General features: G+C 39.7%; 1 protein-coding gene across 3 annotated transcripts in view; it reads left to right on the top strand.

Annotated features, from left to right (window-relative positions):
• SPAG16 (sperm associated antigen 16) overlaps window positions 1-24532 on the top strand; it is a 1122606-nt gene extending 1098074 nt beyond the window's left edge. For 2 of the 3 annotated variants that reach the window (XM_056536059.1, XM_056536060.1), the window contains one exon: window positions 24234-24532. In XM_056536059.1, coding sequence (XP_056392034.1) covers window positions 24234-24409 — 176 coding nt within the window. In that variant the 3' untranslated portion in view covers window positions 24410-24532. Of the gene's footprint in view, window positions 1-7871; window positions 7963-24233 lie in introns of all 3 variants that reach the window. The other variant, XR_008847220.1, reaches the window with a different exon arrangement.
• Window positions 24533-25572: the final 1040 nt, after the last annotated feature.

Genomic DNA, 25572 nt, shown 5'->3' with positions numbered 1-25572 from the left:
AACACAGTGCATCAATAACCCTCTTCTCCCTCAAGAGCCCATCTATAGTTACATAGTTACATAGTTAGTACGGTCGAAAAAAGACATATGTCCATCAAGTTCAACCAGGGAATTAAGGGGTAGGGGTGTGGCGCGATATTGGGGAAGGGATGGGATTTTTTATTTCTTCATAAGCATTAATGTTATTTTGTTCCATGAATGTATCTAATCCTGTTTTAAAGCTGTTAATTGTTCCTGCTGTGACCAGTTCCTGAGGTAGACCGTTCCATAAATTCACACTCCTCACGGTAAAGAAGGCGTGTCGCCCCTTGAGACTAAACTTTTTCTTCTCCAGACGGAGGGTGTGCCCCCTCGTCCTTTGGGGGGGTTTAACCTGGAACAGTTTTTCTCCATATTTTTTGTATGGGCCATTAATATACTAATATACGTTTATCATATCCCCCCTTAAACGTCTCTTCTCAAGACTAAACAATTGTAACTCCTTTAATCGCTCCTCATAGCTAAGATGTTCCATGCCCCATATTAGTTTAGTCGCGCGTCTCTGCACCCTTTCCAGCTCCACAGTGTCCCTTTTATGGACAGGTGCCCAAAACTGAACAGCATATTCCAGGTGAGGCCGTACCAATGCTTTATAAAGGGGGAGTATTATGTCCCTTGAGTCCATGCCTCTTTTGATACATGACAATATCCTGCCGGCTTTGGAAGCAGCAGTCTGACATTGCATGCTATTCTGTAGTCTGTGATCTACAAGTACACCCAGATCCTTCTCTACCAGTGACTCTGACAGTTTAATCCCCCCTAAGACATACGATGCATGCAGGTTATTAGTACCCAGATGCATAACTTTACATTTATCCACATTGAACCTCATTTGCCAAGTGGATGCCCAGACACTTAGTCTATCCAAGTCATCTTGTAACTTATGCACATCCTCTATAGACTGTACTACAAAGCTTGGTGTCATCTGCAAAGATAGAAACAGAGCTGTTAATACCATCCTCTATATCATTGATAAATAAATTTAACAACAGCGGGCCCAGTACTGAACCTTGGGGTACACCACTAATAACCGGGGACCAATCAGAGTACGAATCATTGACCACCACTCTCTAGGTACGATCCATGAGCCAGTGTTCAATCCAGTTACAAACTAAAATTTCCAAACCCAAAGACCTTAACTTACCTGTCAGACGTCTATGAGGGACAGTATCAAACGCTTTAGCAAAATCCAGAAACACTATATCCACAGCCATTCCTCTGTCAAGGCTTCTACTCACCTCTTCATAAAAGCAAATTAGATTGGTTTGACAACTTCTATCCTTAGTAAACCCATGCTGGCTATCACTTATAATACTATTATCCCCTATGTATTCCTGTATGTAATCCCTTATAAGTCCTTCAAACAATTTACCCACAATGCACGTTAAACTTACCGGTCTATAGTTTCCTGGGGAAGACCTAGAGCCCTTTTTGAAGATTGGCACCACATTCGCCTTGCGCCAGTCCCTTGGCACAATACCAGACACCAGAGAATCTCTAAATATCATGATCAAGGGTACAGATATTACTGAACTTACCTCTCTAAGAACTCTTGGGTGTAGTCCATCCGGCCCTGGGGATTTGCTTACATTTATATCACTTAACTTACCTTGTACCATCTCTACATTAAGCCAGTTCAGTACATTACATGATGTGTTACCAGCACTGACCTGGCCAATGTCAGCTCCTTTTTCCATAGTGTATACAGAACTAAAGAACCCATTCAGTAGCTCCGCTTTCTCTTGATCGCCTGTGACAACCACCCCATTATCATTATTAAGGGGTCCTACATGCTCTGTCCTTGGTTTTTTTGCATTTATATATCTAAAAAAATATTTAGGATTAGTTTTGCTTTCTTTGGCCACCTGTCTCTCGTTTTGAATTTTTGCTGTTTTTATTACATTTTTACAGATTTTATTAAGCTCTTTGTACTGTTTAAATGTTATCGCTGACCCATCAGATTTGTATTTTTTGAAGGCTATTTTTTTGTTGTTTATTGCTCTTTTAACATCATGTGTCAGCCATATAGGATTTAGTTTTAATCGTTTATATTTGTTCCCCTTTGGTATATATTTAGATGTATAGTTATTTAGAGTTGATTTAAAGATGTCCCATTTACCTTCTGTATCAGTATTTGACAACACCTCCCCCCAGTCTATGTCCTGTAGTGCAGCCCTCAGCCCAGGGAAGTTTGCCTTTTTAAAGTTATATGTTTTTGCCTTCCCCGCCTGTCTTTGTTTTCTACATTTTAAGTCAAAAGTAACTATATTGTGGTCGCTATTACCAAGGTTTTCCCACACAGTTACATTACCAACCAGCTCTGCATTGTTGGAAATGATCAGATCCAACAAGGCATCACTTCTTGTTGGGTCCTCCACAAACTGGCCCATAAAATTATCCTGCAATAAATTTAGGAATTGTCGCCCCTTTGTAGTTTTAGCCAACCCCGGACCCCAATCTATATCTGGATAGTTAAAATCTCCCAGTATTACCACTGTACCTGCCCGGGCGGCCCTCTCTATTTGTTTATGAAGCCGAACTTCTATCTCTTCAGTGATATTAGGGGGTCTGTAGATTACCCCAAATATTATTTTTTCAGTATTTCCCTCCTTTTGTAATTCTACCCACAGTGATTCCACCTCCTCAAAATCATCACACACTATGGCATCGTTCACACTGACTTTCATACCACTTCTTACATACAGACAGACTCCACCACCTTTTCTGTTCATTCTATCCTTGCGAAACAATGTAAACCCCTGCAGATTGACAGCCCAGTCATGCGAGGAGTCCAGCCATGTCTCAGTGACCCCAACTATATCAATATGTTCCTCCAGTATCAAGGCCTCAAGCTCCCCCATTTTATTTGCTAGGCTTCTGGCATTTGTGAACATACACTTTACATTTCCATCCTTTATGTTATTGGGGTTAATGGGATTCAAGGCTGTAAGTTTTATTTTCCTATGAAGCCTATTCCTATTAACTATTCTAACCCCTCCCTCCGCTCCACCCCCAGGTACATTTATAATTCCCACCTCTCTATCTACACTATCTTCCCCCTCTTTTCTGTAGGTTCCCTCCCCCCAAGTCCCTAGTTTAAACACTCCTCCACCCTTCTAGCCATCTTGTCCCCAAGCAAAGCTGCACCCTCCCCATTGAGGTGCAGCCCGTCCCTACGGTAGAGCCGGTAACCGACAGCGAAGTCAGCCCAGTTCTCCATGAACCCAAACCCTTCCTTCCTACACCAGCTTCTGAGCCACTTGTTTACCTCCCTGATCTCCCGCTGCCTCTCTGGTGCGGCTCGTGGTACTGGTAGTATTTCAGAAAAGACTACCTTGGAGGTCCTTGCCTTAAGCTTGCGGCCTAAGTCCCTGAAATCATTTTTAAGGACACTCCACCTACCTCTTACTTTGTCATTGGTGCCAATATGTACCATGACTGCTGGGTCCTCTCCAGCCCCACCCAGCAACCTGTCAACCCGATCCGTGATGTGCCGAACTCGTGCGCCAGGCAGACAACACACTGTTCGGCGATCCCGGTCTTTGTGGCAGATTGCCCTGTCTGTCCCCCTTATAATTGAGTCCCCCACCACTAGTACCTGTCTGGCCTGCCCTGTACTCCTCCCTCCCTCCTTACTGGAGCAGACACCCCCCTGGCGGTCAGAGGCGGTATCCTGCTGCAGTTCTGCTAGCTCTGTAATGGCATCCCCCTCATCTGCCAAGCGGGCAAACTTGTTGGGGTGTGCCAGTTCAGGACTAGCCTCCCTGACACTTTTTCCCCTATCCCTCTTTCTACCTGTAACCCAGCTAACTGCCTCACTGTCCTGCAACTCCGTCCCACTGTCCTCCCCCACCTCTATTCCCGAGAGTGCCTGCTCAGTGAGCACGAGACTCCTCTCCATGTTGTTAATGCTTCTCATTGTTGGCAGTCGCCCCTCTAGATGCAGGATCTGGGCTTCCAAACGGACAACTAGCACACATCTCGCACAACAATATGCACCCTCAAACTGTTGTTCAAGGATTGCATACATTGAACAGGATGTACATTGGACTGCATTTTCCAACATGGAGGCCATCTAGTTATGGGGATTTCACAAATGTATAGGAAAAAACAGACCTTTTTTGCAGACCTTGTGGGTTCAGAAATTAACACTCACAGCGATCTCAACCTCCTGCTTTCAAACTCCTGTTTTTGTAACTCCTCTTTCACGCCCCCTCTTATGCAGCAACACTCAGAAGAGCAAGCTCTCAATAAGAGTCCCAAGATTTATACACCTGTGCCCAATCTACTCCTCCTTCCCCCAAAATATGAATGTGGGCTATAGGCAGTCGCACCCACTCCACAGATTCACTCCGCACAACAGATAATCAAAGTTTTTGTAACTCCTCTTTCACGCCCCCTCTTGCACAGCAACACTCAGAAGAGCATTGTACTGTGTTGTACATCTATAGTATTGTACTGTGTAGTACATCTATAGTATTGTACTGTGAAGTAGTGTTGGTCGCGAATATTCGCAATGTGAATTTTATTCGAGAATATCGCATATTCGCGAATTCGCGAATATTCGCGAATATAGCACTATATATTCGTAATTACGAATATTCGTTTTTTGGTTTTTTTTCACAGTACACATCACAGTGATCATCCCTCTCTGCTTTCATCTTGTGTGGTGTAAAGAAGCCTCTAATACTACTGTGTGAGACTGGGGCGCGAATTTTCGCATATGCAAAAATTTGCATATGCAAATTGTCTCGTATGCTAATTTTCGCATGCGCGAATATTCGCATATGCGAAAATATAACGAGAATATTACGAATATGCGAATATGCGCGAATTTATGACAAATATTCGTCCATATATTCGCGAATATTCGCAAATTCGAATATGGCCTATGCCGCTCAACACTACTGTGAAGTAACTAGCCCAGGACAATGCCAGTCTGTTCAGTCCAGTAACATTTCTCAAGCACTATGTTATTGCATAGCAGAGAGGAATAGGTGCTGTCTTGTGATTTACCAAAGCAGTAAGGAAACGTCTAAGATTGAGTACTGCGGCAAACAGCCCAGTTCTAGTCCCACCCTCTGAAATGGAGAGAATTGGGTATCAGTCACAGCAGACCAATCACAGCAATAGAAGCATTAAAATCACCTTCTTACCATCATTAAGGTTTAATGTAAAAAAAAATTGCAGGTTTTTATAAATTTCTTTTGAAAGTACAGGGTATACCTTATTTTTAACATTTCCTCTGCAGTCTTGTTGAATGAAGTCCTATTCATGTATTATTAAGATGTGCAGAGTCTATGATTGGTAACGTACACATGCAGGCTGTGAGCATTTAAAAGCCACATCATTCATTAGATTCACAGTAAAAAGAGTGAATTTCTGGTCAAAGTTGGTTATTCTCTTTGCTCTGCTACAGAATCTCTGCACCTTTAGGCATGAATAAAATATGTAAAGCATTGTTCTTTCAGAGGAACAGTACAAGGAAAACCCAGTAGATTATTAGGGAAGTCTGCAAGGCACCATGCACCTGCACATCAGGACTTTATAGTCTTACTCCAGGGGGCTGATATTAATTGAATTAAAAGATCAAAAAGACCATATGCTTTTTCAATCCCAGAGCTTGAAAGTATTTTTCAGGTCATACCTCTAATAAACTGTGTAACAAAATGTAACAAGAGTGCATTATAGTAAAGCTTCCATTGGGGTTATTATTACAATGGTGCATTGGGTCATTTCTCCAGATGGGTATTGTTTTTGAGGGGATTGGAATAACATTTGGAATAGGATTGAAATTTGAAAGCAGAATAACGTGATGAACAGAACAGATTTAAAGGGAGTCTGTCTGCTCTCTTTCCGGCTAAGATCTGTAAAACACTATTAAATAGCTGTAATGGTAAAAACGAAACAAAAACTTACCATTCCTGGAGCTGATTGTGGTTTCAAACATAAACATTTTTTTTACTTTTTATTTATTTAAGTTTCAAGGAGGAAGAGCCGAGCTACTCAGGTGCCACAGCTAGACACACCCCACTTGCCCTCCTTGACTGAGGTACAGGGCTCTGTATGTTAATCCGGAAGGTGCTGGGAGGTGAGTGAGGGAGTGTGCCAGTCTGTGTCACGTTTGTCCCCGCCTCCTTGACACATTGCTGCAAAATAAAAAGGCAACTTTATATGTTTGGCAACCACCATGTGCTTGAGAAAAAGGTAAAAATTCATTTTTTTTTTGTTTAGTTTTTTTTTTGCCCTTACAGATATCTTGGTATGTCTGCATATCTTAGCAGCAAATACAGTTGACAGATTCCTTTTAATATTATGTTGTTTTGCGAACTTGTGCTTAAAAAAATCTATATTTTCCCTATTAAGCTACATGTCTGAAGATTTTTCAAATGCATTTTACCTGTTACCTGTAAAAACTTGAACTTGAATAAACATATGTCCATTCGACTTCCCTCCATTCTATAGCCTATGTAATTCCTAACTTTTTTGTTAATCTTTTCATTTACCAAAATTGAAAAGAAAGACTGTGCACCTGCATATGTGAGTGTTCAGAGGATCTACATTGTCCATGCAAGTTAAATGAAGGCCTCCCTCTCATCTCAGCAGGAGGGCCTAGTGTAACTTTTTTTCTTGCTTTGCAGCTATTTATTTCTTTTCTGCTCAATTAGCACCTTGCAGAGCCAGTGCACCAGTTACTACTTCCCCCCACACATGCCATCTATAATAGTGTATTGTATATCATCCCCCAGCACAGTGAGAGTCTTTTCAGTGCTCAGGGTAACCTTTTCTTTGCTTTGCTGTTTCTTTTATGTTTGGTCACATAGCACCTTGCATAACCCTGTTTACCAGCCCTATTCCAAGGCATAGCAGAGAGAATTGTATGATGTGTTTGCCTTGATTGGCTAGAACAGTAGTGTGTGCACTACTGGCAAACAGCTCAAATCTGGTCCCACCCTCTGAAATGGAGAGAATAAGAAATAGCTGTGCACCATGGAGAGGACTCTTGGGCTCAGTTACATCAGGGAGTTCACTAAAATCACCTTTTCAGCACCCTAAAGGGTTAAGCTTATAAAACTATGCATGTTTTTTTTAATTCATAGGTACTCTTTGAAGGATATATTTTTCTTTCTATTCATCCAAACACAAACTAGTCCCCATTACAATAGTCTACCATGTTGTGTATGCAGCTCCTAGGCAGATCTGCAATTTGCATTATGGATAGTTAGATCCTGAAATCTTCTGTCTCGTATCTCTATTCTGCTGATCTATACACAGTAGTAGGAGGCACATAACATATCAGATTAAACACAGAATTTGTTTGTGCCTGAATAGGAGATGTAGTCTGTATCCCTTATGTAACAAATTGTCTATTTGCTGAGTTGCCTTTAATCATGGCTGTATGAAGTATGTGACTATTCTAAGATGCATTATTGCAATTTCCGGTAACTGTAGGTGTTTGTGCTTTTTGTGTCTTCAATTAGAAATTCTAACTGAACTCTGTCTGTATTTTAAGAGCTCATCGACATAGAAGTGTTTGTATTTTCTGCTCTGTCCTATCTCAAGGAGCTTTTCAGATTATACATTATAGGAAACATGTATACTTTGAGAAGTTCTTTGAGAAGTACTGGTGGATCCAACTAGATGTGCCACAGTAGTAGTAAAAAAAATAAAAAGGCATAACCTAGAACAAGGTCAGTGTTTCTATAATGTTTGCATGTCCAGTTGACTCTTATAACTGTAAAAATGATAGATCATATTGTTTCACTTCTATAGGAATAGTTATGTTTATCAGGAGCAGACATAATAATTCATTCACACATCCTACTGTTTAGGTTAAAGATCACTGGAGTGTCTGTAAAGGAAAGGCCAAGCTAGGGGCATAGCAGCTCACACAACAGCTACAAGTTCAAGGAATCATTCTAGGTATGACGCAATGAGGACAATATGTGCAATTCCATAGGGACATTGGGGGGGGTCATTAAAGTGTATTACAATAACCAGATATGTCTGCATCATCAGCCATTTTTTTCCATTGAGGGGACGGAGCCTGACGTCACACGGGGGCGGAGACGTGACGTCACTATGCTCCGTCCCCGTTATCGCCAGTAATTAGACCCGGAGCGAGTACGCTCTGGGGGCTGATTCTAACAGGGTGCGGCGTGGAAGATCACAGGGACCCCCGCGATCAAGCATCTTATCCCCTGTCCTTTGGACAGGGAATAAGATGTCTTACGCCGGAGTACCCCTTTAAGCCATGCCTTTTTAAAACAGTTGACTCATTTTTCATTAAGCCACACCCCTTATTGGCAAAAAAATATGGTTCAAGTAACGTAAGCCAGTTATCTAGAGAAAATTGTTCCGTATTTTTGGCACTATCAACTATTGGAAAAGTTTTAACTATTTTTTATGTGTTTTTTTAAAAAAATTTCACCAGTCAACCAGATTTCACATTTCCTGGGTACCAAATCTACATTCTGTGCATATTTTATTATGTGTGACCTTTTGAGTTTCATTGTAAAAGTCGCAAAGGGAAGCCACACTGGGGGTGGTCTATCTTAAATCAAGGGGTTACTTTTGCCTAAAATGCAGCATCAGTAAAATGCAATGAGCAAATGTGATGTTATAAAGGAATAATTAGCTACATACTTTTTTACAGGGTAAGAATTAAAATATAGTTATCAACTTTTTAAACAATTGTACATGACCGCATCTGTTTACTTAGGGAAATCAGCAGATGTGTTGTCTATGTACATTTATTTAATGATATTTATCAGGTTAGATTAAGAATGATTAATGATTAAGAACATACCTTTTATGACCTTTTTTGAGGACTTATGTATTGACCTACATATAATTATAAATTACATAGCTGTATATTTTTTATGTATCATTTTTAATTTATAATTCTGCTAGGCAAACTTAAACTTTTTCTCAGTTGGGCATATAGGGGATATGGATTTTTTTTTTTTTTTTTTACTTCTGGGGTAATACCTATAAAGTGGGCTTGGACTGTCAGGTAAGGGAAACTGTGAGGTACTGTCATTTATGTAAACCTTTGACATGTATAGTTTACATGGCACTAGGTAATGAATTGTGACTTTTTAACATACTGTGATAATTCTTTAAAGAGGTAAATGCTTCAAAACAGCGCATTGCCTATGAAATAGATGAGGTGTCTAAGCAATGATAACTCACACATTAAGAAAACCAATCTATAAATTGCTTTAGCCACTTACATATAGCACAAGAAATTGAGCATATGATACATTGCCCCCCTCCCCCTGTATTTACCTTCAAGTAGACCCCCAATGATTGTAATGCAAATAAAGCACGTTGGGTGCTCTAATACCATGGCATATTGTGTTAAACTTGTTTCATAAGAATTTGAAATCTATAAAGATGATATCCAGCAAAAAGTTGTGAAGACTAAAACTTAAAACGGATATATATATATATATATATATATATATATATATATATATATAGATACAATGGAAGGCAACTGCAGCATATATATATATATATATATATATATATATATATATATTCCCCATAAACAGCCTTTAAATCTAGGTACCTGGTTTGTGCAGGAAGCTGAGAGCTGCAGAAAACTACACAGACCATCAGTCCCTGAACTTGTTTCCTATGTGAGCTGCGGGAGTAGCTGCCTTCAGAGAGCTATACAGGTCACATGATTAGAGAAGCAGTGAATATAGATGAGGGAGATGTGTGTTCCTCAGCCAATCACAGCCGATCGCACACTGAAGCACTCTTGGTTCTCTCAGAACTGATGAGAACGGAGTGTGACATTGCAAATTGACGTCAAATACACAGCAAAGTGTAGACGTCATGTGTGCTAAGAACTACTGGACTTCCTGCCTGAAGGAAAAGCTGAGAGAAACAGGGAATGGGCTCAGCAAAGACTACACATGTACATAAAAAAGTGATATAACTTAAACAGCTTTTTCTTGGCTTGAGTTCACCTTTAATTAAATCAAAGGAAAAGTAAAGGTAGACACATCTGTAATGTGTAAAAAAAAAATCCTGAATGAAGTTAATCCAGTGATCATCTACTGTAACATTACTTAAGTTGTGAGCTTTTACAAAAAGATGTAAAGATGTTGGTGGTATTATGGGATTTTCACAGGGGTTTATATTTAATGGGTACATCTGCATTAAATCAAAATCATTGAAGATTTTGGTGCAGATTGTAGGCCAGTTCCACCATATAAATTTTACTTGACGTTGTATTCAGTAGGTATAACTACAGAAGCCAAATCAATGCATAATCCACATCACCGCTCTATCAGTCAGTTCTTCACAAGTTTCTCCACTTCTGACACCTTGATGCAAATTATTTGTGGCATCAAATAATCCTGTTGATAGTCCTGTGGGTAGTTCTTGTAGTCCTCTTAAGGAAACGTGGGATTTATTTTTCAATTGTAAACACATTGAACACAGTCCAGCATAGTGCAAGACTGTAATACTGTTAAAAAAATATTTCAAATCAATAGACAGCTCATCAAAAATAAATGCCTATGGTGCACTAAGTACCATCCCAAACCTGGTTTTGTCCTCTCATTATCTATGGAATACAAAGTTTTCCTTAAAGGGGTACTCCACCCCTAGATGTCTGTTCGGGATGGTCTGGCCGCTGGGACCAAACATACGCACCCCTCGTGATGTCACGCCATGCCCCCTCCATTCATGTCTCCCATAGACATGAATGAAGGGGATGGGGTATGACATCACAAGGAGGGGGTGGCGTGACATCACAACCACATCTGCCCAAACCTCAGAACGCCAGGTGCATGCATTGTGATCGTGGGGGCACCAAGCGGCTGGACCGCAGTAATCAGACATCTTATCCTCTATTCTCTGGATAGGGGATAAGATGGCTAGGGACAGAATACCCCTTTAAAGAGGTACTCCCATGGAAAACTTTTTTTTTAATCAACTGGTGCCAGAAAGTTACAGATTTGTAAATCACGTCTATTAAAAAAATCTTAATCCTTCCAGTACTTTTTAGGGGCTGTATACTAAAAAGAAATCCTAAAAAGAAATGCATTTCCTCTGATGTCATGACCACAGTGCTCTCCGCTGACCTCTACTGTCCATTTTAGGAACAGGAGCAGCAGAAAATCCCCATAGCAAACACATACTGCTCTGGACAGTTCCTAAAATGGACAGCAGAGGTCAGCAGAGAGCACTGTGATCATCTTTTTTGGATTTCTCTTTAGTATACAACCCCTAAAAAGTACTGGAAGGATTAAGATTTTTTTAATTGAAGTGATTTACAAATATGTTTAACTTTCTGGCACCAGTTGATTTAAAAAAAAAAAGTTTTCCACCGCAGTACCCCTTTGAGTATATAATTGGTGAATACAGTACGTTATAAATAGGTTTTAATTGCTGACTCGCTTTAATTAATAAAGTATTGAAAATCCCTTCCATTCATCTTATTGAATATATTCCAGATGAATAGATTAGTTTCAGAAATTTATGCAGCAAATCTTTCATATATGAATTCACCCTAAGGGTCCTTTTACATGTTCAGACCTGTGCCCAATATAAGCGCCAATCTACTAGAATAGCGCTTGTTTAATGAGCTTTTTACATGGCTCAATGATTGTGTGGCCAAGGCCCTTTACTTACTTCATAGCCCTGTGTAAAATGTCCTTTATTTAAACTTTAGTTAACCCCTGCCTTTCTGGAATCACAATAATTTACATATATATTTTTTATTTGTTTTGAATATAGTGTCTTTAATTAGCTTTTCAATTTCACTTTATTATTGGGTATTGTTTCACCAAACCAATTAAATAGATTCACTTGTGGTGCATTAGAGTAGATGTTTGCTCAGATGTTTGATCAGACTCACATCCTAATGGTGGGATAGTAATTGTAATTTGCCTTTGCTATTGGATTAGCAGGAAAAAAAAAGTATAAAATTCTAAAATATTTCTACAAAAGAGAACATGGGTAAACATTAAACTCTGAATTCTGCACGTCTGATACTTTACCACCTCAAGTCAAAACTGTTCCGTACTCTGTACGATATGCAATGAAATTCACTTGTAAAGTTGATGGATAGCACTGTAAAATAATGAGGTTTGACCTAGTTGAGAAATGCAGATGGTGTTGCTCGTGCTGTTTTATGATGATTTCAATCTGTAGAGTAGTCTGTACCCTTCCCGTTAAGCAAAGAAGCTGAATTAGCAAACTAAGGCCGATTTTACATGGGTGAAATACCGACACCTGTCAGTCTGGTTTATAAAACCTGCCATCAGGCCAATGCTTGTGTAAAACATGTCCTAATCTGACTTGGCCAATGGTGTATGTCTAAATTAGCTATTGATTCTTTAATGAGTAGCTCATTTATCCCTAACCCCATCCCTGCCTGTAAAAATGTCTTACCCCCTTAGAAATATATTTTTGTCTGCCTGGTAGTGTGCTCACTTACCAGGCAGACTTCCCCAGCAGGCGCAGCGTCACTGATGCCTGTTGGGGGGCGCCGACTTCCACCCTTAGCTCATCTATGCTGCACTCCTGTCAAGAGCACGCATAGCTGAGCGGCCAATAGCACGACAGGCTCCTCTGGGGTCTCCTCCTCCCTGTTTAGCAGTGTAGTGTTATCCAGGGAGGAGGAGTATAGGAGCATCGCCCACCTGCCATGCTCACTGCCGAGACCCGGGACCGAAACGAAGTAAAGGTAACTGAAATAAGACATTACTTATCCGTACAGGACATGTACAGTCCTGGAGCATCAGCACAGCACTGAGATTCAGTGCCGCGCTGCCTCCAGACTGTACATGCCGGGTTGTGGGCAGCCAATGGGCGCAGGCAGCTACAAGGCCGGGCAGCCAGTGAGCTCAGTCCAGGCGTTCACAGCGCTCGCTCCCGCCTCTCTGATTGACAGGCAGGGAGCGAGCACAGGCTAACTGAATTAGGACTGATTGGCCGGCCGGCATCAGTCTGAATTCATTTGTGACGTCACAGCAGGCTGCAGCCAGCCACTAGGAGGGAGACCCCTAGTGGCTGGTTTTCAAATGTAAAATAAAATATTTTAAGCAAAAAATAAATAATGGAAGAATATTAGAGATGTGTTGTAGTACATAAGTACTACAACATATCAATAAAAAAAAAAGTTGGTAACAGTGCCCATTTAACATTTACCATTGAGTTGTATGGAAGGTTGTACTGACATGCCGAATGTGTACTTAAGAATGAAACCAATAATATAGTAAAAGATTAACCATCATGTCATTTGATGATACAAATACATGACAGAAAATAAACACAATTAATGCAGAAAGGGCTGACCTTGTAGCAGTGATGACAACAGTCTTAAACCCCCGCCAGCACAGGAGCATGTTGGTTTTATGTAGATTTATGCTCTTTCTGAGCTGGTGAAGACTTAAACTACAGTTTACACATGCTGTTAAGTATAAACCACATTAAATTCAGCATTCAGGGTGACTGCACCCCCTTCACACCAAACCACACACACTTTGAAAGCCCAATAGAGAATGGATAAAGTGATGCAAATTTTTGCACTAGGCACAGCTTTGAAAAATAATGTGTGGGTGAAATCAAATTTCAGGAAGGCAATGTTCAGTTACATGACATGTAGGTAGTCACTATTCAGTCACATGGCAGGAAAACAACCATATCCTATAACATGACAGGTAGGCAGTCCAATACACTACATCTTCAATAACTGCAGCATATAGGCTCGCTTGTAGGTGGACTTCAACTAGATGATTTACAGCAGTTTAATAGCAGAAAAATATAAGGTTGATCCTCTTTAAAGGGGTACTCTGGTAGAAAACATTTTTTTTTTTTTTAAATCAACGGGTGCCAGAAAGTTAAGCAGATTTGAAAAATTACTTCCATTTAAAAATCTTAATCCTTCCAGTACTTATCAGCTGCTGTAGCAAACCTCTATTGATCTAGACAGTTCCTGACATAGGCAGAGATGTCAGCAGAGAGCACTGTGGTCAGACAGAAAAGAAATTAAAAAAGAAGAGAACTTCCTGTGAAGCATACCGCATCTGATAAGTACTGGAGGGATTAAGATTTTTATATAAAAGTAATTTATAAATCTGTTTAACTAGCACCAGTTGATTTAAAAATTATTGTTTTCCAGCAGAGTAACCCTTTAAATGAATTTAATTGTTGTCTTAAGGTTTATGGGATGAAGAGATGAGCTGCAAACCCCAAATATATTACTTCAGAACTCTTCCTCTAAACACAGTCACCAACCACATTTACACGTCTGAACCACAACATTAGCTCTCTGTACAGCATTAGCTTTGTATACTTTCATCATACAATTTCCATTACACAGTATATCTATATTTTTCTCTGTATTCTTGGACCTAAATAGGATACTAGTGGAAGATCGGTAACTGTAATTTTAGAAAGTGTTGTAAGTAATTGCTGCTTGAAATAGATATCCAGCTGAGACAGTATATAGCAATAAACAGCAATTTCCTAATAAACTACTATTCTCTAGATTGCTCCCTTTATGAAGTGGTTAGTAAAGGACAGAAGGCGCAGGGAAATATAATTCTGCACATCCTCTTTTGCTGGTGCTATTAAATGAAAATTGGTAAACAAGGGCGGAATTGCCTATTTGGGCATTAGGGCAGTGTTCAATAACCATTGACAGAGTAAGCCCACTGCCCCTTGGCCATTTAAAAACTCCTCCATTAATGCTATTAATTAATTAATATAGTTAAAGAGGTACTTTGCTGCCCCATTTTGTTCTGAACACTTGAAGCGGGCAGTGGTGGTCATGACTTCACTGCCATGCCCCCTGTGCTGTCACGTCATGCTCCCTCAATGCAAGTGCCATAGACTTGAATTGAGGGGGCGTGGCGTGACGGCACGAGGGGTGAGGCTGTGACATCACGACCCCTCCTGCCCGCACCCAGCGTTCTAAATGAATACCAAGTGCTGCACAGAGATCAGACATCTTATTCCCTATGCTTTGGATAGGGGATAAGATGTTTATGGGTGGAGTACCCCTTTAAAATGGTGTGTGGTTTCTTTTGAAAAAAAAAACTTTTGACATGTCACCCAGGCCCAGCCCATCCCCTTAGTGAATGGTGGGAGGTGAAAAGCCATCATGACAACTGGTGGCCACCATAACAGCCTCTCTATTTTCCAGTAAAATGATGCAAGTTCTAAAATAGCATCTGCAGGTTGTAGAAAGTGCTGGGAGGAGCAGCTGTAGGGAATTTGACTTCCTTGTCCCTGATTCCTGCTATAAATAATTCCTGATTATTGGGAGAAATTTATAACATGTGTTTTTATGGAATTTCTGTGTATGCTCCACAATGCCCAACTTTGTAACTAAGATATTGCTAACTATTGGGGGAGTTATTAAGACAAGAAAAAAAGAAGTTGCCCGTTGTAACTGATAATTTGTTTCATTTTTCAAATGTTTAAAAAAAAGCTGAGAACTGAAATGTAATTAATTTATAAAACTAGAACTTACGCAATTTATTTGTCTCATGAGAAATGCAATTGTTGCCATTGGAGTGGACTATCTCCCAATTACCGTATTTATCGGCGTATAACACATACTTTTAAAACTTAATTTAAGGCAAAAAGCCTGCCTGTGTGTTATACGCCGATAAATCTTCTGTTCACTGATTGAAAGCTGCCGCAGCAGCGGCTGCTTGTTAAGTATTAGCAGCACAGCCGCGGCCACTTTAAATTAGTGACCAGCAGCGGCTCCTCCCCGCTCTGCTTTTAATTTTTCTTTGATTATTTGTTGATTTTTGGAATTCATAGAGTGCATAGTTAGTCATTACCCGGAACCAGGACTAATTGTAATGAGAGGCAATGAGAGGCTCTGTTAAGAGTCCCCTTTGTTATCACAATTCTGAGCCAGTCAATGCTTCACATTGGAGCAACCTGCAAGTTCACAAGCTGCTTTGTGCTGTCTGAATAATGGATGAAACACATTGTCCCTGGCCGGCTCCAGGGAATTGAGTTTCTATATCTTCTCGTGTTGTTAGACATGTTGTAGAACAAGGTCTTGTGAAACATAATTTCATCTTGGGTACTGATCTTTGAACGCTTAGTGTTGAGCTTAAAAATGCAAGTTACTTTGTTTGATCCAGGGACAACGCCTTGCCTGTTAATACTCCATTTTATCATTATAATAGCTTCATCTTACTAAGACATGTCTGAAGTTGGGGCGACACGAGGTAACTGAAAGGTCCAAGAGGGAATTGATTGCTGAGTATTTTTGCAGAAGTTTGCAAAAGTAATTTAAATGCAGAATTGAAATCTCAGAAAAGTATTGGAAGGAATATTTTACATTACAGTAGTACTCAAGTACAGAGCACAAATAAAAGCAAATGTATTACCGGTCTTGAAAGTGGTGCAGAGGCTCAGGAACAATATATGCCTCCAATTTCCAGGAGCTGAGACTTGTTTGTGTTTTGTGCATAGAGAATGGAGACCAAAATGACTGGCCTGTGATTTTTATTGCAAGTTCTGCCCTTTATGATTTCTTTCATCGTCCAGCTTTCATGATACAGCAGACAAATAGTACATATAATGGTAGCAGAAAATTCTATTATTGGCTAATAACCCTTTATTATTGCATGAGTGAGTACTGTGAGTGTATGGGTTGGATCAGATCCTCTTCTCCTCTCAGCATCATGCAAGGAATTTAAATGAAGTATTTCCATCAGCACAATCCACTTGGGCTCAATTTAATGAATAAATGTTTATATTTGGATTTTGCTGTCACAACAATCTATTTTTCCAGCCTGAGCTATCTGCAGGTTAAAGCTGCGTTTTCATTGCCCGCATTGCATTTACAAAAAATGTCTATTAAATGTTCGTCTTGTCTAATTTTCAAATGGTCTTTAGCATGAATTGTACTTTAATTAATTTGGTGACAACATTCCAATTCATGAAGAGTCCTTTTTCTTCTGTATTTTGCCTAGAAAATGTTTAGCTTACTTAAATGGGTTCTCAGAAAGTGTAAACGGAAAATGTTGAGGGAGTTCTCCAGGAATAGAAAAACTTCAAAAAAACAAACAAACAAAAATAAAAAAAACACCACTTCAGGTTATGTGTGGTATTACAACTCGGTTTCGTCATTTTCAATGCAACTGAGCTGCAAATACCACACACAACCTGAGGATAGGGGTGGTGCTGGTTCTTGGAAGAAAGTATCTATGATCTTCTATTACTGGATAACCCCGTTATTTAGGTTATTTCGTTTCTTTTATTGAATTTATAGAATTTGGTTCCCAAGTATTTTTGCATTTATCAATGTGTACTGTGGACATATAATATAATGGTTGACTTAATTTGTGAACAATCAATGTTGTGAACAAACTAACTGGAAATGTGGTCACTTATATGTGGTTACATTTTACACACACACACAGTTTGGTATAAATAGATGGACTAGACACAGATGCCTGCGATTGATGCCTTTATTCCATCATTAATGGCTTGGATCAGAGAAATCTCAGATCCAGGCAGTTTAACCATTAAAGCACTGCAATCAATTGCGGTACAGGGAGACAGCTCTCTTAGTCCTGGCCCTGTCGCCCTGTCACCCTTAGCAAAGTGATCACCAAGGTTGCCCCCCAAGACTGTCTATTCATGGTGGCTTTATTTTATATTCCCAGAAATATCATATATAGACCAAGGAAACTACATTATGTAAACTAAAAAAAAATGGTGACCAAAAAAAGAAAGGCAAAAAAAATAAAAAAATAAAAATAATAATAATAGTTAAACCGTAAGAATATAATGATGCAATGCAGAAACATATAATAAAAATGTCTGAAATAGATAAATGTTATTTTATTTAAGTCAGAGAAACAATAAATATCCTACCCTGTCCTAATAACTGGTGTACAATATAAGGAAAATAAAAAACACTTAATTCTACTTAATTAAATTTCAGTTACCCAAAAATGTCAGTGGTTAAACAATAGTTCAGGGGAAATAGCACAGGTTCACTGGTAGGGGATAGATTAGATGGAGGTATACAGCAGCGTACAGAACAGTGGACAGAAACAAGGTCAGGTAACAGGCCGGGGTCGAACACAGTTACAAATCGGAAAACAATAGAAGACCATGGCAGGACACAAGCAACCTAGGAACCCGATTGCTTAAGCATGGTGTGGTTTATAAAGCTGTCTGATATACTAGGACATAGACAGGCAGGGTTTGTATGAGAAAGGATTTGGGGCAACCTATAGGCAAACCCGTGCATGGCAGTGAGGAGTAGCACAGGCAGGGAATAAAGGTAACCTGGCGACTGTTCCCACTGGGACAAGCAATATGACAGCAGGAAAAGACTGCTGGTGTTACGCTTAGTAGTCGGGAAAAAAAATCATGTGGTTATAATTACTGTTGGGACAAAAATAGGACAAAGATTATTATTTAAAAATCACAGAAAACGGGACATACTTTTTTCAGTAATGTTAGTGTAGGGACTTGCAAGAGACCGTTTCAAAAAAAGACCAAAGTATTTTAGGAGTGATACCTTTATTGCTTAACAGAAAAAATTATATGTATGCACGCTTTCGAACTACTGTATGTTCATCAAACACACTATGAAATTAAAGTGATACTGTCATTTATATAAACTGGTGACATGTCATCCAGACTGGCTGCCCCACTTGGCAGCCTGAACCAACTGATGTACTCCATAGACTATAATGGAGCACATGAGTCAGATCAGGCAGCCAGTCAGAGAGTGAAGTGCGCTTCACTCAGTTATAACTCGCGATCACAGTGGGTCTCAGGATTCAGACCAAGTGCAATCTAAAATTTTGATGTGTCTACAAAACATGCCAAAAATTTATATAAATGACTGTAACGCTTTAATGCTGAACTTTGCGTTCAGTTTATATATAGGAAAGCTACAAGTAGCTGTGTAAACCAAACATCTGCTGGGCACATTGCCACCTACTATGGGTCTTCCTTCACCAGCTTAATATATAATGAGCAATCTGATAGCTGTGGCATCACTCATAGCTCATCGAATCACAGAAAGATTTATGGGTCACCGAGAGACCTATTAAGCTCAACTTGCAGCTTTCTAATCTTAGCAGATGTGTTCATGAGGAGCACATTCCCTCTCTTCTTTGAGTATATAAGCGAATAGACAGCTCATAGTCATATCATGGTACAATAGAGATTTGCAGCAGCAAATGCTTTATTTGATATAGTAAAGCGAACAAGACAATTTTCTGAAAGCTTTTTTTTTTTTTTTTTAGAATAATCATCTTTGCAGTAATTCTACAGCTATATTACCGTTAAGCTCTAACGTGTTTACAGCAGTATAAATGTGCATCTACCGTTATGGCTGTCGACATCAGAACAGTTTGCTTGAAAAAAAAACATACTCTATGGAATTGAACAGAATGCTCGAAAAAAAATTCTTTCGTTTTCACACAGCTAAACCTAGGAAACAATGGCAATAAAATGATTAGGTTCCATTCTAAAGCGACAAAAAAAAAAAAAAAATACAGCAAGTCCCCAAAAACTCACGAGAACATCTGATCCCCCTCTTGTCATTGCTACTTCCTGCATCCAAGACATGTCATCTCTGCAGCATCTGCCCAGAGAGGAATAAGCAATGACAAGTGGGGACCAAATGACATTAGTCCTTAGAAAAAAGTGTGGGAACTCACCCAAGATTTCCACTCAAGGGCTAGTCCTGCAGGACTCCTGCTAATGGAAACAGTGTTGCAGTTGTAAAAAGTGCTGTTCCCATGCGTTCCTGCAGGACTTGAGACCTGGTGGTAATTATTACAACTACAGCCATATAAAAATGTCCCAGAACAACTAAATAAGTAATTTTGTGACCTCTCTTGATTATATGTATGACCTTACCATTTAATAAACAATAATGTATTGTTACATAAACCTGTATTAGCTACTGTTCCAACAGAACTTTTCATTTGTGATTGTTGTTTGGCCAAAAGTCCAAGGAGACATCATCTATGATATGTGTTTCTTCCATTGTGCTTCCTTTAATTTGGTTTCCCTTTTTCTGGTATGTAAGGACTCATAAGTCTTCTGAATAACACTGAACCTTGTTTGGTTTAATCAATAGCTGGAATTCAGTAATTGCTAAGGCAACATGGGCTATGCAGTGAAATATGAGGTCTCATTTCCTTTATACTTTGAGAGTCCTTATAATAGCTGAAGAGGCCCAGACCGTGGGCCAGAATGAATGTAAAAAGCCGAAACAGCTTCTGTCTTTCTCAATATTACTATAGGATACGTGTGGCTTATGGCATGTTTCCACAACTTTCTTTGTTAAATAGATATAACTTAGGCTTGTAGGCCAGAATATGTGTATTTGAAAACAGTGTAAATTTAGATGTTCTTCACTATTTCACATTTGTAATCATATATAAAAAATTATTCTTTCTCTTCTTATCAGGCTCCTCCTCCTTCCCTTAACTTTTGCTCACCTTTGTTCACACAAGTCTATGGAGACGGAAGAAACAAGGAGGGAGGGGAGATAAAAGTGGTGTGGTGGTTGGAGAGAGCCAAAAGCAAACAGAGACTTTAAAGGGACTACACAAGTTTATTATATTAGTTTTTACCCAAGTGCTTAATTCACAACTCAGACTGCTTAGTACTGTTCTATAATGCCCTCCATGATGCTATTACCTCTTAGGGTGTGTATAGAGACATAGAAGAGCAGGATCCTCTTAAGTGTGTGCGAGACACCACAGTGGCTAGGCTCCACCCATTAGCTCAGCTAGAACTGAAAATTAGAGATGTAGTCTGGAGAGCAGAAATGTGATAAAAATGTGATATGCCAGTTGTAATGGGTAGACATACTGTAGTTCTACTTCTCATGCATGCACATTACAGCTTAAGCTGAAATGAAAGGCTTGTTTCAAGTTTAGAGCTCTTCACAGGGCACTGCATTGATTAAAAAATATATGGTCACCAGACATCAGACCAACACTTTGAGCGCTTCTCCCACTTAGTGATTACTGGGGGAGGGTCTCAGTACACAAACTACCAATGACCAAAACTTCTATGTAGCTATGAAATTTTTCAAGTTTTTAGAAACAAAAGACATCCAATTAATTTTTTCTGTTGTCAAAATGGTTCAGATTGATGGAAAATAATACAATAGTCATACTTGCCTTACTGATTCCCTAATATCCCTTGATCTCTATACTTTTTGATCTCTCTTGATATGATCATTGCTTTAGCAAGTTACGATTGTGACCAGTAATTGTGGAAGTCACATGTCCATGCGAAGATTTACCAGGAAGCAGAGACCTGTAGGGGAAGTGTTGGAATGTGCGTGGTGGGGAATCGGTAAAGTAAGTATACAAAACTCAGTATAGCAGAGCAGAAAGCGTGTTGGCACTGCTAACACTGTCTATAAGACTCTCTTTGCTTCGTCTCACTGCAGGATATAGAGTACGTAATAGGTGGTGCTCATGTGTGAAAATTGGCAGTCCATATGAAATATTCAAAGGCAAAAGTTACACAGGCAACTCACCAACTTGACGTGACTTCTTTTATTTCTTAGGTAAAGCGGCCACAAGCCACACAGGGGATGTAGGACACTAGTGCGCTCTTGTGATGATTACAGCGTTTCCGTTCAGGAACTTCAACAGATCATTTCTCCTCTCCTGTGCACGTGTCTTAAATTTGTTCCTCCTTCTGTGACGTAGTGCATAGGTGAGCAGAAATGTAACAATTAGTATAACAAAATTACATTATAACATTCAAGTGTATAAAAGTATAACCATAAAACTATTTATCACTTACACCAAGCTATAGGAAGATTGCCAGATCTATTCTGTCATTTAACACTTTCATATCTTTTGCACCTGTTCTTAACATCCATCTGGCTTCTACTTCTCTTTAATTTCTTTACATTATTTTGTCCTTTTATTTCTATTTTTTGTAACCCCATGAACTTCAAATGTTTTGTATTTCCTCCATGTACTGTGTTTATATGTTCAAGAAGTCTAGGTGAACCTTTTCTTGTTTGTATAGATCAAACGTGTTCCCTAAACCTCGTATTCATTGGTCTAATTGTACTACCAATGTAAAATTTTGTGCATTCACAAATGATTGCATAAACTACATTTTCGATCTACAGCACATTGTTCCACCTTGAGCTGCGGCTACTTCCCCTGGCCGTGAGCGCACTGTCCCCCTCTCCCCTGCTGCCGGCGGGGCTGGGATAAGCATCACAGGACGCGCCCACATGCGAATCCCAGCCCGTCACTTACCACACTCCTCTGCTGCTTCTTCCTCTGCCTCTCAGCTCCGGCGTGAGTGTACCGGTCTCCTAGGGCGTGCGCGCACCAGAGCTCTGAATTTAAAGGGCCAGTACGCCCATAATTATGTGAAACAACTGACACTGTTCTATAAGTCCCTGCACCTCCCACTCTTCCCTGCTGGATCTTCAGTGCCATTTCCCTGAGATTAAGTGTTCCATACTGTCTATTTGCCTTGCCCGTGTTCTGACCCTTTCTCTACGTCATTTGACTATGCACCTTTGCCGCCTGCTTTTACCTTTTGCTAAGTCCGACTACGCCTCTGCCTCATCCTACTGTACTTCGCCTCGCCCAGCTACTTGTGTGGTCGAGTCGTATCGGGGGTAGCGACCTGGGTGTCGCCTGCCACAGCAAATTCATTCTGCCTTGCGGCAGACTCTGGTGAAGACCAGCGGCACCTTAAACTCCGCTCCCCGATAGGGCCGGTGTCATCAGCCACTCAGGTCAGTGGATCCACATCCAGCATTGTAACACACATAAATTCAGTAAGATCCCTTTTGATTCCTCCTAAAATAATATTTTTCCCTGTCAGGTAGTGTTCACACCAGTTACAGTGGCCGCATTTCATATACCCTTTTATGTGCGTTTTTTTCAACCAGTTTTCATTTGTTAGATTTCTCATTAAATCTGCTTATTACTAGTAGGTCTTTCAGATTTTTAGTGCGTTTAAAGGTAATCATTGGTTTTTGTAACCGTATATCACCTAGAGAGGGATCCCTCTTTATTGGTCCCCAGTGAGAATGTATAGATTTTCTTATTATGCATTGGACTATATTTAAACTTGAAGGTAAATCAATTTCTATCTAGCTCTTTTTCTTAGTATATAGTATGTTTTCTGTGTCTCTTTTTTATCAGGTCGCTCTGGTCAGTTTTTCTTTCTTGTTCTAAAATGATCAAATTTTGTTACACTATTTGTTAAATTTCTGACCACCTATGCACTACGTCATAGAAGGAGGACCATAGTTAAGACACATGCACAGGGGAGGAGAAATGATCTGTTGAAGTTCCTGAATAGAAAGAAACAGCTGTAATCATCACACGAGCTCACTAGCTTCCTACATCCGTGTGGCCGCTTTACCTGCACATACCTAAGAAATAAAAGAAATCATGTCAAGTTAGTGAGTTGCCTGTGTTCCTTTTACCTTTGAATATTTCATATGGTAAAGAAAGTATGTTTTCTATTATTATTTTCCACCAATCCAAGCCATTTTTAAAAGAAACAAAATTAAGATCCCGGGCAATGCTATTAATGATCATAACAAGGTCATTTATTAAAATAAAAACTGTTAGGGATCATGATAAGTTCACAAAAAAATCATGGGTTGCATTCCTAACAGCACCAAGACATGCATGAAGGTTTCATTTTGTAGTGGCTCTTAGCCAATGCCTCACCTATAGTGGACTTCACTTGGGTTCTAATATTTTTATGCAAAAATCCAGTAGTGCTACAAACTATGCTGATACAATGGAAAATGGACCCTTGACATGACAGAACACAATGCTAATGTAAACCAGAGAAAAAAAAAGTAAAAAAAAGGAATAACCAGTTAATCTTTTTACTTTTTAAATAAACTGACTACATCCAGGAAATAACATGCCTAAGTGGATTCTAAACCTGAATGAGATTTTGTCTGCTGTCCTGCAGCTTATGTGTTTATTCTAATATATAGGCACAGGATGTCCATGCTTGGGATTTATGAGTTTACTTGCCGGCATGGACAGCTTGTCTCATTTATATTGATTTACCACGCTTGGATTGAAGTTATTTCCAATAAACGCATTAATTCAGCACACATCACTTGCAGTCTAATCATTTTTCTCAGCATCACCCTCTTTGTGAATCTCACCCTTCTGATCTCTTCTCCTGTGCAGGTCAGTTGGTGTCCCTCGCCAGCAACGATGGAACAGTCAAGATACTGGTGCTAGCAACTGGACAAATGACCAGCCTAGTAGGCCATGAAGATGATACTCAATGTGTTATCTTTGACCACAAAGGAGATTATCTGATCTCTGGGGGATCTGATGGAACTGTTCGATTCTGGTCCTAAGAAAAAGCGACTTCTAATGTTATCCATAGTATCTTGTCTACATACTGTGCACCTGTTTGGATCAGTGTGAAATATGCAAACACGACTAAGAGTTTTAAATGTTTAATAAAGTTTTTCTTGTTAGTCTGAAGTGTTGCTTGTTTTAAGATTCATCTACGTTAATCCACTCTGTTACACCATCTGGCTAATCTTAACCCTTAACGTTCTCTCCAGAAGCACTCAATAAGACTACACTATTTTAATTGTATTATTGTTTTACATATCATGGCATGTTTAATAGATATGTGTTGTGCGCTGGTGTCTCCTGAAATATAAATAAAGTCACAATTAAAGCAATACTAGTAAACTCATCTTTAAAGTAATCCCCATGTTAAATGGGTTATCCAGGATTAGAGAAACAGAGCTACTTTCTATCAAAAAATGCTCACCATCTGTCTCCAGTTTGGGTGTGGTTCTCCAACTCAGTTCCATTGAAGTGATTGGAGCCAAGTTGTAAAACCACACCCAACCTGGAGACAGATGAGGAGCTGTTTTTGAAAGAAATTAGCTATGTTTGTCTATTCCTGGATAACCCCTTTAAGTAGATAAGGGTTAAACCCATCACAATAGATCATGACCATTTGAAGCAAGCTAGTAGTCAACACTTAACCCTCATGTATAACTTCCAAAATAACCCTCTGATGACCGATGTATAAAGTAGTTATTGTATGTGCACTTAATCTAATATTGACTGCCATAATGACAATTCTTTATTGTATACTAAGGTATAATAAAGTGCTGCCTCTGGATGAGAAAAAAAAAAAAAAACAATAATAAACTTGGTCACTAAACAGTCAACACAGCACTGGCCTGGATAGGTTAAAGGAATTGGTGGAGATTCAATTCTAGTGCTAAACTTTTTCTTTTCTTACACCCTTAATATGTGTAATATGGGGGGGGGGGGGATTTATCAAAACCTGTGCAGAGGAAGAGTGGTGCAGTTGCCCATAGCAACCAATCAGCTCGCTTCTTTCATTTTTAACCTCTTAAGGACCCAGGACGTACGGGGACGTCCCCGCACCCTGGGCTGGACGGCACCGGGCAGAGATCGGAACCGGATGCCTGCTGAAATGCTTCAGCAGGCATCCAGGGCAAACGCCAAGGGGGGCCATGTAGGCCCCCCA

Source organism: Hyla sarda, chromosome 8 (genome assembly GCF_029499605.1).
Source record: "Hyla sarda isolate aHylSar1 chromosome 8, aHylSar1.hap1, whole genome shotgun sequence".
NCBI classification, from domain to species: Eukaryota; Metazoa; Chordata; class Amphibia; order Anura; family Hylidae; genus Hyla; species Hyla sarda.
Note: the sequence above shows the minus strand (reverse complement) of the source record. Positions and strands in the feature narration are given on the sequence as shown.